The 14136-nt window shown below is 43.4% G+C and overlaps 1 protein-coding gene across 1 annotated transcript in view; it reads right to left on the reverse strand.

The window, feature by feature from the left end:
- Positions 1-707: 707 nt before the first annotated feature.
- LOC139291129 (A disintegrin and metalloproteinase with thrombospondin motifs 2-like) overlaps positions 708-14136 on the reverse strand; it is a 107014-nt gene continuing 93585 nt past the window's right edge. Inside the window, exons 9-26 of the mRNA XM_070913059.1 lie at positions 13951-14083; positions 13587-13589; positions 13225-13254; positions 11988-12101; positions 11734-11879; positions 11224-11399; positions 9448-9581; positions 9229-9352; positions 8598-8678; positions 8326-8489; positions 8038-8194; positions 7812-7947; positions 7449-7656; positions 6919-7048; positions 6240-6326; positions 2317-3013; positions 2160-2256; positions 708-1979 (exon numbers count right to left, since the gene is read on the reverse strand). Of these exons, the coding sequence (XP_070769160.1) occupies positions 708-1979; positions 2160-2256; positions 2317-3013; positions 6240-6326; positions 6919-7048; positions 7449-7656; positions 7812-7947; positions 8038-8194; positions 8326-8489; positions 8598-8678; positions 9229-9352; positions 9448-9581; positions 11224-11399; positions 11734-11879; positions 11988-12101; positions 13225-13254; positions 13587-13589; positions 13951-14083 (3889 nt within the window). The remainder of the gene's footprint in view (positions 1980-2159; positions 2257-2316; positions 3014-6239; positions 6327-6918; positions 7049-7448; positions 7657-7811; positions 7948-8037; positions 8195-8325; positions 8490-8597; positions 8679-9228; positions 9353-9447; positions 9582-11223; positions 11400-11733; positions 11880-11987; positions 12102-13224; positions 13255-13586; positions 13590-13950; positions 14084-14136) is intronic.

Genomic DNA, 14136 nt, shown 5'->3' on the forward strand with positions numbered 1-14136 from the left:
ACAATCCAAGCAGTGTAAACTTTCACAATTCAATTAAACCAAAAGGAAGCTTTGACTTTCTGATTGTATAGCATTACCATATTGCTTTCAGGCCTCCAAAAGCTCCAATTTGCGTGTGTATAGGGTATTCAGAGGGCTGGCCACTTAATGAGAAGACATTCTCATCATCTTGTCCTATAGTAGCTCTCGTTAGGGGCTGAGAAGTATTAATATCTGTTTCCTAGGCTGTAATATAACATGGAGATGGAGATTTGGATTCTAGGTGGTAGATTTTGTTGCTCCATAAGTGCCAGTAGGGATAATACCATTGCACAAACCACATTACACCTTATCTACATCATCATTGAATCAGGGCGGGGGGATAAAAGCTTGGCTTTGTAAAGTGCTGGTCAAACTGGATGTACACTTTTCATCCCTTCTGTTTCTCATTATTGTGTTTACACAGGTGAAGCAATTTGCTTCAAATCTGCAACAGTCTGTACTCTAAAGGGCTTTTCTTTATTCGAAGCAACTGTTCAAACATTTGGCCATGATATTCTCTGTCTGCAACAGTCCTGATTGTCATGATAGGGATATGGCAGAGAGTTTTTTTTGTGGAGAGGCCTGATAGAAAGCATCATGGCAGTTCAGAGCGGTTTAAACAGGGCTTACAAAAGTCTGTAAAGAAAACGTTCATCTCTATAAGAGAAATGAGAAGGTTTGGTCTATCATGCGGCGTGGCCTCTCTTCATCCTGAGGAGAAAGTTCCGCTTCTCCTCCAGAAGCTCCTGAATGCGTTTGTTCTTGGTTCTCTCTCGAAGGTTGACCCGGCGTTTTGGGATCAGATTGTTCTGGGAGATGTCGTTATCTACGCCGACGATCCTGTTGTATACGACGTCGATGGAGTTGTTCTCACTGTTCTCCTCTGGTCTTCGCTGAGGTCTTACAGTAGAGATGGTGACGCTTGTGATGGCTGTTTTTTCTGTTGTCGGAGTGATGGTGGTGGGAGGCGAGGCTGTGGCAGGGTCTAAGGTTGTCGTGGGGACAGGGATGCTCACTGGGATGTACTCAGACAAGTCCAGCCAGGGTGAGGAAGCGAGGTCTGTCATATCCTCGCTGTTGATGGTCGGGATCATCATGGTGAGGTCGTCGTCTAGCACCATGGTGTCACTGATCCCTCCCATGTTGCCGTAGGACACTGTGATGTCATCACCACTCAGAATGGTCCCACTGGTTACTGTGACATCACCGCTGCTGGTCATTGTGACATCACTATACAGCATGGTTCCACTAGGCATGTTGACATCTTCAAAATTAACGGTTCCAGTCGGTGTTATGACATCATCAGAAGTGCTGGGTGTTGTGGCTAAAGCATCATGATACCACAGTGGATCTGTGGCTGCTGTGTTGTTACTGATGTATGTGACATTGATTCTGGACTCAGGGAAAGGCATGCCTGCAGCTGTTGCATATACACTTGTGCTGGATGAGATAGTGGAAGAAAAGTACTCTCTAAGTTGCTCTGGACTTGTATATGGAGTGGGAGACGTGGTATAATATGAAGACATTGTTTTAGGTGTTTTCTTTTTTGGATTAGTCTTTTTCACCGCGGCCTTATTCTGATTAACATTGGCCTGAGAGTTTGTGGCATTTTTGGGCCCTGGTTTTGGGTTCTTTTGGGGATTTGTCTTTGTTTGAGTTTGCTTTGTAGCTTTTGTCTTTGCCTGAATGTTCTTTTTGGGATTGGCCTTTGGTGTGGGTGTGGGTTTTGTTTTTTTCTTGGGAGTAGGCTTCTCTGGAGCAGTCTTTATAGGTGGAGTCTTTTTGGGAGAAGTCTTTGTTGGGGTGGTCTTTTTGGGATTTGTGTTTGCCGGAGTGGTCTTTTTGGGAGTAGTCTTTGCCGGAGTGGTCTTTTTGGGAGTCGTGTTTGCCGGAGTGGTCTTTTTGGGAGTAGTCTTTGCCGGAATGGTCTTTTTGGGAGTCGTGTTTGCCGGAGTGGTCTTTTTGGGAGTCGTGTTTGCAGGAGTGGTCTTTTTGGGAGTAGTCTTTGCCGGAATGGTCTTTTTGGGAGTTGTGTTTGCCGGAGTGGTCTTTTTGGGAGTCGTGTTTGCTAGAGTGGTCTTTCTGGGAGTAGTCTTTGCCGAAGTAGTCTTTTTGGGAGTAGTCTTTGCCGGAGTAGCCTTTTTGGTAGTGGTTTTTTCTGGCTTATTTTTTGGGGGATTGCTGTTCCCTGGAGTGTTCTTTTTTGGATTAGCGTTGGTTTTCTTTTTGGGATTGGTCTTTGGTGGAACACCTTTTCTTGTAGTATTTTTTAGTGCAGTATTCGTTTTTGGATATATCTTTGGTGCAATCATCTTTTTGGTGTTTTTCTTTGGCGGAATATTCTTCTTGGGCTTGGATTTTAGCAGGGTGTGTGTTTTTGTACTGTTTTCTGTTGGATTCGTTATAGTTGGACTGGTTGTTGCTGGAAGGTGCGTGGTCGTTATCATACCAGATGTTGTTGGACTATTTGTACCGTTTTGTAACTGTGGATCTGTGCTCTTGTCTATGTATGGGGTAGGGAGAGGCAGGGGGTGAGCAGTGACACTGGGAGAAGTTGTAATAACTGTGATGGTTGCCATGGTAAAGGTAGTGGGTAGAACAGGAGCACTGGTGGCAGCTGGAGGATGAGTGGTGATCATTTGTGTAGCACTTAGTGGGGAAGGGGTAGAATGAGGAACAGCAGTGGTGGAGGTAGGAGGATGAGTGGTGGTCCAGGGATGGATGGTAGAAGCTGAAATGGTGGTGATGGCAGGTTTGGTGGGTTGGATGGTGGTGAAGCCAGAGCTGACGGTGTTGGTGGATGGAGGAGCTGTAACCCTGGGCTGGATGGAGGTGATGGGGGTGGATCTGGAGGTGAAGTTGGGTGGAGGCTCTGTGATGGTGACATTGCTGCAGGACTTGCAGCACATACGCTGGAAGTCCGGTAGAGAGCAGTAGCGCTTCAGCACCTCCATACGACAGAACATTGAGCGGTCTCCATGACAACGCTGGCCTGTGGAGGAGAGAACAGAGAGCTGAGACTGGGTGCAGCCACGGGTAGAGACTATGAAGTGGTGTGTGTGTATGTGTCCGATTGCCGGGATATGTCTTTGCATGTGACAGAATGTTCCACAATAAGCAGATGTAACATTAACATTAGTCTTTGTGTGCATGTCCGTTGATACATAAAGTACATGCATACGTGTGTGTATGTTGGTTTCACACTGTGCAGAGTACAGTAGTCAAGCCAGACCATTAGCAGAAGATGCAGGAAAGAAGAGGAGAAAAACCCAAACATCAAGAGCAGTCAAGAGATTAGTTCAGAGTAACCGAAATGGAAAAAGAAGGGTCATCAGTCTTGTGTTGTAAATATAATATTTCGAGTCAGAATTTTTCCATCTAAAACATATGATATATAATTTTGACTTCCTCTTCATCTTGCAGCTTTGTGTTGCCTTTGCTTTGGGTGTGTATCATTTTTCAGTTAAATTTTAATCCTCTACCACTTGACTTGTACCCTTTTTGTACCATGCCAGTAAAAATAACCGTGTTCTCCTGGCAATGTTTGACATGTTGACATTTTCTCTGACAAAGAATCTAGCCAGTGAACCTGGTGAGAGAAAGATCACACTTTTTAAAACATTTTTATTGATACAACTTTGCTGTTGAGAATGACAGTAACTGAAACAATGAGATGTACGCCCCCCCTGCTCAATATATAGATATATTCTTTTCTTAAGAAAAATAATTCAACTGTATCGAAAGTTACAAGTTCACAGTCACTTTGGTAAAACACTTCATTACTTGGAAATCAACCAGTCAATCTGTTTATCGATTGGAGAAAAAAAAACATGAAGTACATAAATGATATTTGCTGTTTAAATAAAATACATAATTTCCATGATGATGTAAAAACTGGAATGGCACATTAAGTGTCATATGAAACATTTACAAAACATTAATAAAATTTCCCTGATAAATCAAAGTGCATATAGACGCAGTGCACGTAGTCCATCTGAATGTTTCTTCAACGTTAGCCAAACGTTAGCCAGCCCCACGCAGCAGGCCAGTGAAGCCACAAAACAGTTACCCATAGTATAGAATATTATAGAAGAAGATAACAGTCATGAACATTATTAAATACAGTCAACACCAATGTTATATACAGTCGCACTGCTAGGTCTGGCTTGGTCTCATACAGTCCAACTCCAGCAGAAGGAAACCTTGGATAGCTCGCTACATAGTCACAACAGAAATATGTGATCACAATACAATGACAAGTCTGAAGTGTTTTTTTTTTTCTAGATGCCATGTGTCGATACCCTAGGCCCTTTGTAAACCCTTCCCAGTAGTCGGACATTGGTCCAACATCACCTTGGTAGGTTTGATGGTTGGCGGGTGTGAGTTTGTTAAGTTGGTTTGAAGCTGCCTCTATTCCGAGTGAAACTTTGAATGAGTAAAGCCATCTCTTTCACAGATAAATGCCATTACATTCAATCCAAGATAAGGCATTGTTCATGTGGTTAATGTTCATCAAAATAAAATGAGATCATTGGACGCTCTCAACTCAAAGTTTATGAGGTATTTCTGTATCTGATCGCGATGTGTAAAAGCCCAAATGATGAAGCTCCCTTACACACACACACACACAAACACAATCACACAAACACACTTTTACTGACAAGACTACTATAGCTAATTCAATCACGCATTCATTTACTCACTCATCTAAGCTTACACACAAGACACACACGCATCCATGCACATATACACGTAGACGCACACGCAGATGCACTAACGCACTCACACACACACATATATACACGTACATAAAGGTGATGGATGCAAATGTGCATGACAAAACGTGATCCTATCCTTAAAGAAAACAAGAAGCGACAGTAAACCACTGATCCATCTGAGAGAATGGAGAGGCAACTAACTGACCAAGTCCTGCATAATATAGGTCTAACCCCTTCCCCCCGAAACACTTTACCTTTATTAAATATTCATCTGTATTCATGTAAAATCAATAAAAAAATACACATAACAGTCAAGGATCTAAGCGATCAATAGCAGTCCAAAGGTTTTAGGCAAATAAGCTACAGCTTATTCATGGTAAAACATTATTAATATTATTGTTACTCATATAGATTTAGATTTATAGGTATATATAAATACAAATATATTTATAGATGTATTTGTTTAAAGTCTGCAAGCACAAATAAGCTGCATTTATTGAACTTTAGTATAACAGTCAAAGAGAGGATGGCTGATGATGAGGTGAAATGGGAAGCAACCTCAAGCGGTCAGACTACCCTGTTTTTTTGTAGTTTTTTTTTTAAATTAGCCTTTATTTTAAGATTCTTCACCTCACTGTTCCCTCTCCCAAAAATCAAAAGGTTTACTGATGTCACTTCCTGTCCCTGTGCTGAGTTCCTGTCAATCTGAGAATGGAACGTAGAATGAGACGCCATTCTCATCCCCAAATGGAACCAGGATGTCAGATGAGCACTTTAGCAAAGATGTCCTCATTGTGACAAGATCACATTCACAATAAAGCTTTCATATTTTTTTTAATAACTTTTTTTTCTATATAGATATTTATATACCTTTTCTGTTTATTTTCACACCTGTTTCTCTCCACAATGACAGTGCGCTACAAAAAGAAAAAAGCGCAGCTGCATCTCAGGAGTGGTAACCCATGACAACACGCAGCTAGCTCGCGCAAAACATGGCCGCCAAATGCAGAGGGGGTCCCTCACACATGAACGGCTCTTCGACACGTCTCAGGAGGTGCCAATGAAATCCTGTTCGCCTTGCCACTTCGAATCCTTTTCACATCAAATTTTTTGTTGATCTTTTGAGTTTTCGACTGGCCAGCGGTTACAACACAATGCTCCACAAAGGAGAGAGAGAGAGATAGAGAGAGAGACAGAGCAAGAGAGAACCAACTAGCACACACAGGAGCCAGAGACCTCCCCCCCAGTCAGAGCCGTCTCAGACACACAGAGAGAGAGGCAACATCCCCCCCCCCCAAAAAGAGAAGCGAAAGCTTTGCCGCTCGCTCACGGGCGTGGGCACAGGCACGGGGCATGAGGGAGGGACAGGTCAGGGGGCCAGCCGGGGCCGGCCCTGCAGAGACAGGAGGACAGAGATGGGCAGGGCCCAGCAGAGGACAGACATGCAGCTGCGGCTGCCGCTGTGGAGGCCAGGTTGGGAACTATGGAGGGAGGTTTTACGTGAGGAGATCTTCGGGAAGTTGGGGTTGGGGCGCGACAGCCACTGGATCAGGATGTTGCCGTTCTTGTTGAGGTCTGATGAGCCCTCTGCAGAGAATAGAGGAGAGAGTGATGGAGTAGTTAAGGTGGGAAAGGAACTCTTTTAATGGTTATTGTCATCACATCTTTTTTCCTATACTGATATCAGGGCCTGTTTGGCTCAATGTACTCAATTTATTACAAGTAATTGCTGAGATCTGGCAACATGGTGATATTACTAAAAAAAACGACGAAAAAAGTCGACAGGGCAAGAAAGACAAGTGGCATTTAGCCAGATTATCAGCACAAAAATAATGTCTTTAATAATCCCTCATTGCACATGAAAAACTGTGTAGGTGCATAAATACTGTAAGTACAGTAATTGTAATTATGGTAATAATTTTGTTTTCTCTTCCAAGTAAGTTTGGCTTGTGTGACTGTTCGTGTTTCTATTTACAGCTATCTACTGTAATACTTTGAGTACAATGTTAGTATTGCACATAGGAATGTTGGCCAAAACTATGAAAATAAAGAGCCACGTTGTAATAAACAGATTTTTCAAGACTATTGTGTGTCAGTACATTAATTTGAGTGTCTACTTCTACACAGTACAGTTTGCCCTGGCAGGTTATCTATGGGTTGGAGGTCCCTTAACACTCACTGGGACATGGATCCAGGCGACAGACTCTGATGGTGTCGGGCTTACTGTCCAGACACAGGCCGATGGTGTTGTCCCGAGTGTGGCACAGCGCCTGCCTCTGCTGGGTCCCATTACCACATGACACTGAGCACTGGAGATACAGGACATGAACACAAACCAACACATTATAACGAATCACTTGGTAAATATCGACATGAAATATTTTGAAGTCCACAAAATGTAAGGCAGTACAAAGGCATGTGAAGTACGTGAACATCACGACTGTTGTTTTAATCATTTTCCTTGGTTCACTGTAAGCAGTAACAGTGAAGATCACATGATCTGTTTCTCATAGGCTTGTCGAACCTGCCAAGAATACAGTTCTGAGGAAGTCTTTTGATATTTAAAACACTGAATGTCTGACAAAAATACCAGCTGTTGGGCTTCAATACAAAAATAGCAGTACAAGTATTTTCCTGCAAAAATCCAAATCGGTCAAACATTTTTTTCAATTTTCCCGATTCCCGTTGACCCATGTTCAGCCTGCGTACCTGTGACCACGGTCCCACTCTCCACTGAGTGGGGCAGGGGTGTCGGTTGCAGGGTCTGCGAGTCTCAGGCCGGTCGTCGTTGCAGTGTTTATTGTGGATGGAGCGTGTGGTGTTGTCATCCGAGGGCTGGACGCAGCTGACCGAGCGGATTTGCATTCCCGTTTTTCCACACTGTTTGCTGCAGTTCTGCCACTCCCCTGTCACCCACCTGGAGGACATCACAGGAAAGAGAGAAACAGAGGGCATCCAAAATGTCAAACAATGAAAGAGGAGGCCAGCTGTAGAAAAACCTAAAGTTGTTTTGTTTTGTTAGATTCACTGAGTTATATTTTTACAGTTGGTGACATATAATTCAATGCATACACGGGTGGAGGGCAGGGCTTCTGGTTGCAGTCTCTGGTGTCTCCTCTAGGTTTCATGTTGGATTTGTTACAGAAGCTCTTGTGGACCATCTTACTGTCAACTTTTCTTCTGCAGCCGTAGCACAGGTACTGCTTCCCTACAGTGGATGGAAAATTTAACAGATGTGAGCACAGGAACATAAAGACAGGCATGCAAAATGCACATAGACAAGACTGCTCTACTGTACCTCCACCGCAGGGCTTGGAGCAGTAGGACCATCTCTTTGGAGCCCACTCGTAGGCACTGTCCTCTACCAGCATGTTGTTCTGAATGGCAGAGTCACTGTCCATGTTCATCATGTACTTATAAGACAAGTTCACATCCTCGTCTCCATGTAATTTCATCTACAAACAGAAAGATCATCATAAAATAAGTGAGAAAACGTAGGTAACTGACATTATTTCAGACAAAAAAGGATATTCTGAGTTTGCTATGCTTGTGTATAACCAAAATCTTTATTCATTTCAATGCGTACCATGATCAGAATTCCATGTCTGAGAGGACCAGTGGTCTGAAGTGTCTCCTTGTTATTGTCATTCTCATATTCCCACTCCACGCCTTTTTCTATGAGCGAGCGGGTTTCTGGGTATTCATTTTCCCCGTTCAAGAAGAACAATCCTGATGCCACGTTCTTTACGGCTGCAGACAGGTGAGAAATATACATTGATCGTGCTTGTACCACACACATGTATACAACACAAAACAATGCAATATATAAACAGTGAGAAGAAAAACAATGTCAAATACCTAAAGTGTGCGAGGTTGCTTTCAGCTCTTGGATCAGTAAATGTCTCGCTCCTCTGGGGATTTCAAGGACTTTGAGGAAACCTGAAACGAAAACACACACATCTGGTTCGTGACTCCAACATCTTCAAAAGCTCATTTTACAGTTTCCTGACTGAGAGCCTCAGCTAATCCAGTAAAGAGCTCTTACTCATTTCAACCAAGTCTCCCTGCTCACTAGTTAAAGCCCTTACAGTCGTGACTATTTTCATCCAGCGTAAACATCTGATTCTGGGAATTTTGGTGCTGTAATGTAGGTCTGTCCCGATGTCAAGGGTTAGATAATACACTAATAAACATTCGCTCATCGAGTGAGGTTTGACGTAACTTCTTGGCAATGCTCGACTCACATGGAAACATGTCCAGTCAGATTTGGACATTGTTACAAATCTTCCTCTAGAGGGCGATGTTTAACTGAACATAACTAAACATGGGGCGGGAAATGTGGACAGACTATAAGCAAAGGACACTGGCCGACTATTTATGCTGTACTTACAGTAACACCATGACAGGCAGCTGCTACACTGATGGGACCAATTCAAGTCTGTCCTAGATTTAGATAAGGGGTATTGTGACTGTTACTGTGTGTGTCTACCTTGTTTCTTGGCGGTACGTGTGATGGTGTCTTTGAAGGTTTTGCAGCTGGAGTTGTCTCCTCCACAAACTCCACACTTGTCCTCCTGCTTCGAGGAGCCGACCACACCGTCGCAGCCCACTTTCTGTTCATGAGGACATGGAAAGTTTAACACATGTAGATCTGAACAGATGCAGATGTCTCGCTCTCTCTCACACACAAACACATAACGTCACTCACCTCACACTCCCCACGCACACACACACTGTGGGGGTCCTTGTATGAGCAGCGTGTGCCATCCAGGACCATTCTCTGCATGAAGACCACGTCTCGTGTCTCCTTGGATTGGCAATGCAGGTGGCAGCGTTTGTTAGCTGGGAAACAAACATTAACACACAAAAATTACCCAATTATTCAAAATGATTGTCACAATGGCACATGTGGGATCCTTTGTGATGATTTCATCTTAACAACCAACATGTGATTACTTTTTATTTTCTGAATGAGCTTCTCCGTGAGTCAGCGTGACGCTCTGTCTCATTGTGTCTCTCTGTGTGACTCATACTACGACTACATGAGCCTCCAGAGACAAAACCTGGCAGTTCATCCCAGCGAGAGCGAACACTCCTACTTCATCACGTTTATCACAGATGGACATAATCCAGAGACCTTGTCTTATGGTGCTTTGACACAATAAGCAGGTGGCAGACGTGCTACTGTAGAATTATAATATGTGGAGAAAAACACTTTTCTCAGGTTGAACTGAGAATGCACAAAAACAATATATGAATTCCCTTCTACAGTGTAGTAAATATGCTATTATAATAGAGAGGGCCCGTGTAAGATGTGTATTACAGGTGTAATTATAGTTGCGGGTCACAGTTTGCTTAATTTTTGAGAAACTCAAAATTAGATTTTGAGGTCAGACCCCTCTTTACTTGGAGTAAACAGCTCCTTGAACAGCCACACACAAACACAGGGCAGCCTTAGGTTCCATGTATCTTTGCTCCAGAGTATTTTACAGTATATCTGTTGAGTTGGGAAAAGACCCAAATAGAGACAAAAAAGCAACACCGTGTCAAACGTCTCGAAACAAATACTACAATTTCACACTCGAAGCAGATACACTCTTTTTCTCTCCTCACACTATCTAGAGCTCAGGAGATGACAGACCATGAATGGAATTCAATTTCACCTCCCTGTTCACTTTTTTCTCTCTCTCACACACACAGACATCTGTGCTCGCAAACTAACACACACTCACAGAAAAGTAATTTGAGACTGAGAAAGCCTTGCTGAAAAATATGGCATTTAGAAATGATAAGAACGGAGAAAAACAATTTAGCAAGGCCCCTCTTAGCAGAGTGTGCGTAGCGTGACCTCCGATTAGATATGGAGACAGCTCAGCACTTTTCTGCTGGGCTGCCCTTTAGTTGGGTGATAATTTAATACCAATCAGGAAGGCAGTGACACCTCCACTTAGAGACAGGGAGGGTTTGACAACCACACACACACACGTACATATACATTTTAAAGCTCCTCAATAATGTACAGTAAAGAAGTTTTGGATATTGAGTGAATCTGAATCTGTTTGTTTGTCCATATGTGCCAACTGATAGATGGATGGAGAAAAAGATGGAGGTAGAGGGGGTTGGTGAGTTTCAAATGACATCAGTGTTTGGGTGGAGAGAGAGAAGACACCAAGTTCAAAGAGATTTTCAAAGAGATGCCGTGTTTTTATGGGAGGGTGTAGTCGTAGCTCAGACTCAGCAGGACAGCCAGATGTCACTGACCATAACAGAACACAACCTATGTATAAAACCCTCTAAAACTAGAAAAGAATGATGTGTTGGCTTCCTTTTTTTGGCTTTCATTCGTATTTACAACTTCCACAGTGTGTCATCCCTGTGCGTTTGTCATTCTCAAGACTGGTATCTTTGTTATGACAGCCTCTTTCTGCGTCCATCTCTCCACCAAACTACTTCATCCGCTCTCCATCTGGGGGTGTGTACTCACGGTCTGAGTGTTCGTAAGGCAGCCAGTGGTGCTTGTTGCTGTGGAGTTCAAAGCGAGGGTCCCAAGCGTGGCATTGCTCCTCTCGCGTGTCACTGTAGATGTCCTCGCACTCGTTGGTGTTGCACATCTGGAACTGGTAAGTTGCCCCCACACAGGTGCGACCTCCGTTGGCTGGTCTGAGAGGGTTGTGGGGCAGAGGACATTTTCTTTTTATCATTCAAAATGTGTGTTGTGTTTCACTTCTATAATTCATTGGAAACATGGGCTAGAAATGATACATTTAACAAATTGTCTTGATCTATGTTAATTGAACAAATTGTCTGCAATTATCACTATCAAGAGTCGGTGCAACAAATATCAGAGGTTAACTAGAGAGAGCTCATATCGAGGTAAGCTTGCTAAAAAAAGTTTAGAGCTTCAGCTGAATTTGGCATAATTAATCACAGACTGAAAACTTGCAATTTCACTTTTTTTTTTTTTACACACAGACTGGGAAACACAGTTTCATACCTGGGATTGTCACAGTCGCGTGTGCGAAACTGTACTCCTCCACCGCAGGTGCGGGAGCACTGGCCAAACTCACTCCACGAACCCCAGTTTCCATCTTGCTTTATGATGTCAGGGGTCAACCAGATGCAGTGACCTTTAAAGCAGTGCTGCAATAGGCCATGCATACAAGACACAGTTGCTATTTGGACACAGTGTGCATTCAGATTTTCTTTCTTTGACAGAATGTATGTTAAAGTACAACAGCATATAAATACCTTCCCATTCCCACACATGGTGCCGTCAATGGGTGGCCCTTTCTTGGTCTTGCAGAAGAAGGGATTGTCTGGATGGCTACACCACAGCTGCTTACATGGGTCAAATGTGCGATACTGCAGGGCACAGAGAGAGACTCCTTCTTACAATTAAAAGTTCTACCATACAGCACAAACACTGGGTAACAGACTGACCTTCAATAATACAAGTACAACTGTCATTCGACAGCTGGAATGACACTAAACACTGAAAATTGATAATGAAAATAGAGATGAGAAGAGAAATATCACTACAACAATAACCACAACAGTATTCTACCCAACAATAACAACAACACCCCTGCACTGTTTCACTGCACTGTACACTACGCTCCACTGAGAAACACACAGCCATTCATGCAAACTAAACCAAAGGATGAGAGAGAGACAAGACTCTCAGAATGAGACAGCCGTGGTTTAATTAGGTCACAAGGGAGGTCAGAGGGCAGAGGGCAAAAGGTTAAAAGGCCAAAAGGTGAGGTCTCATTGACCTCTAAAATGCCCCTAGACACAGATCAAGGACCAAATTCTCCTCCTTGTCTGATGATGATGAGGATACCACCAAACCAACCTGCAGTCCAGTGTCTGAGGGGCCGTGCCCTCCTCCCTCCTTTCCACAGACTTCCCTACCCACCATGACCCCAGGGGACCTTTGCAGGTCAGAGGGCGAGGCACAATCAATGGCTAGACTGTGGTAGGTAATCACCAATGACATCAGACTGGAGGATCCTAAAAGCTGAAGTGAAACATGGAAAAACAGCCTCTGTTCTGGCTCAGCTCTTTCCCCTTGGATGGGAAAGACATCTTTCCAATCTTTTCCACTCGTTTATAGTCACGAGTGCGCCAATATAATGAGGCTCTTCCTGCCAGCGTTGCCGTGATTTAACACAGATTTGCAGGATAAAAATCGGGGTATGGTACGGTTCAACTGTTGAACTACACCGTAGCCACTGAACCAGTGGAGTCACAGTGTTTTTTAGAGATTTTACAGCCACTTTCTCTGGGAATGAGCATTTTAGAATCCTGCAGACTAACGTCCAAAATATGACGATGGGTAGAACAGAGAAACAAAGTACAGTAAAAAAGAAAAGTAAGGAGCAACATTACAAACAATTACAACTTCAGAGGACAAATAGAAAAAAGAAAATCTGAGAAAACAAATGACGGGCCACATGTCTTCCGGGAGGTGGGGTTACCTTACCTGCGTTCCTGACTGGCCCGCCTTTTGTAGCTGAGGGGAATGGGTTTGACAAGAGAATAGAGGGTAATCTAGCAATGTGTGCAAAGCCCCTGAACAAGCCCTTTGTCAATCAAGCAACAGCTTCCCAACAGCGTGCCACAGTTGCTTCACATTCATAGAGTGGGTGAGGGTGATGGGGGGAGGTGCTGAAGCTGGGTGAAGCTTGTCTACTGCTGATGTTTTGTGTTTACAAAAATTCTGCTTGTGACATGTAAAGGCACTGTGGTATCAAGGTAAGTGTAAATGTACGTGTTTAATAAAATATTATTTATCATAATTAACATTAATAACAGAAAAAAGAAATAGCTATAAAAAACAATTACCTGCTTTTAAGCAAGATGCCAATCCCACCAGTGGCCGGGAGAGGAACGCAGAGGACATCAGAAGAATGTGAATAGCTGTGTATGTGTGACTCTTTCATTACAATGTAGATCAGAGGTAGATGTCAGTGCTGGGTTCAGTTCACTACGAAAACCTTCAGAGCTCAGGAGTTCCCATACAAATGTATCTTCCACTGTGAAATTCAGCAAATTCTGAAAACCTGCGTCATCTCAGAAGATAAGGTGATGCTAAGCTTGAGTGGTGGCAACTTGTTGTAGAAGCTGCCTTCAGTATGTTAGTGCAGTTAGTGTTAGTAAAGTCTAGCTATGTTAGTAAAGTCACTATCAGACTACGGGGATCTCTTACCGCGGTGCACATCGTGTAGCCCACACCGAAGTCAAAGCGACACTGTTCATTCATGGAGTAGTGCAAACCAGGAAGCTGAGGCAGCGACGGCCAGTTGTGGTCAAAGGGGTCGTCACGGAGACAGTCATAGGAGCTGCAGGAGGAGTCATTGTGTGGTATTAAAATTAAGGCTGCAACTAACGATTA

This window comes from Enoplosus armatus, chromosome 10 (genome assembly GCF_043641665.1).
Source record: "Enoplosus armatus isolate fEnoArm2 chromosome 10, fEnoArm2.hap1, whole genome shotgun sequence".
Classification (NCBI taxonomy): domain Eukaryota; kingdom Metazoa; phylum Chordata; class Actinopteri; order Centrarchiformes; family Enoplosidae; genus Enoplosus; species Enoplosus armatus.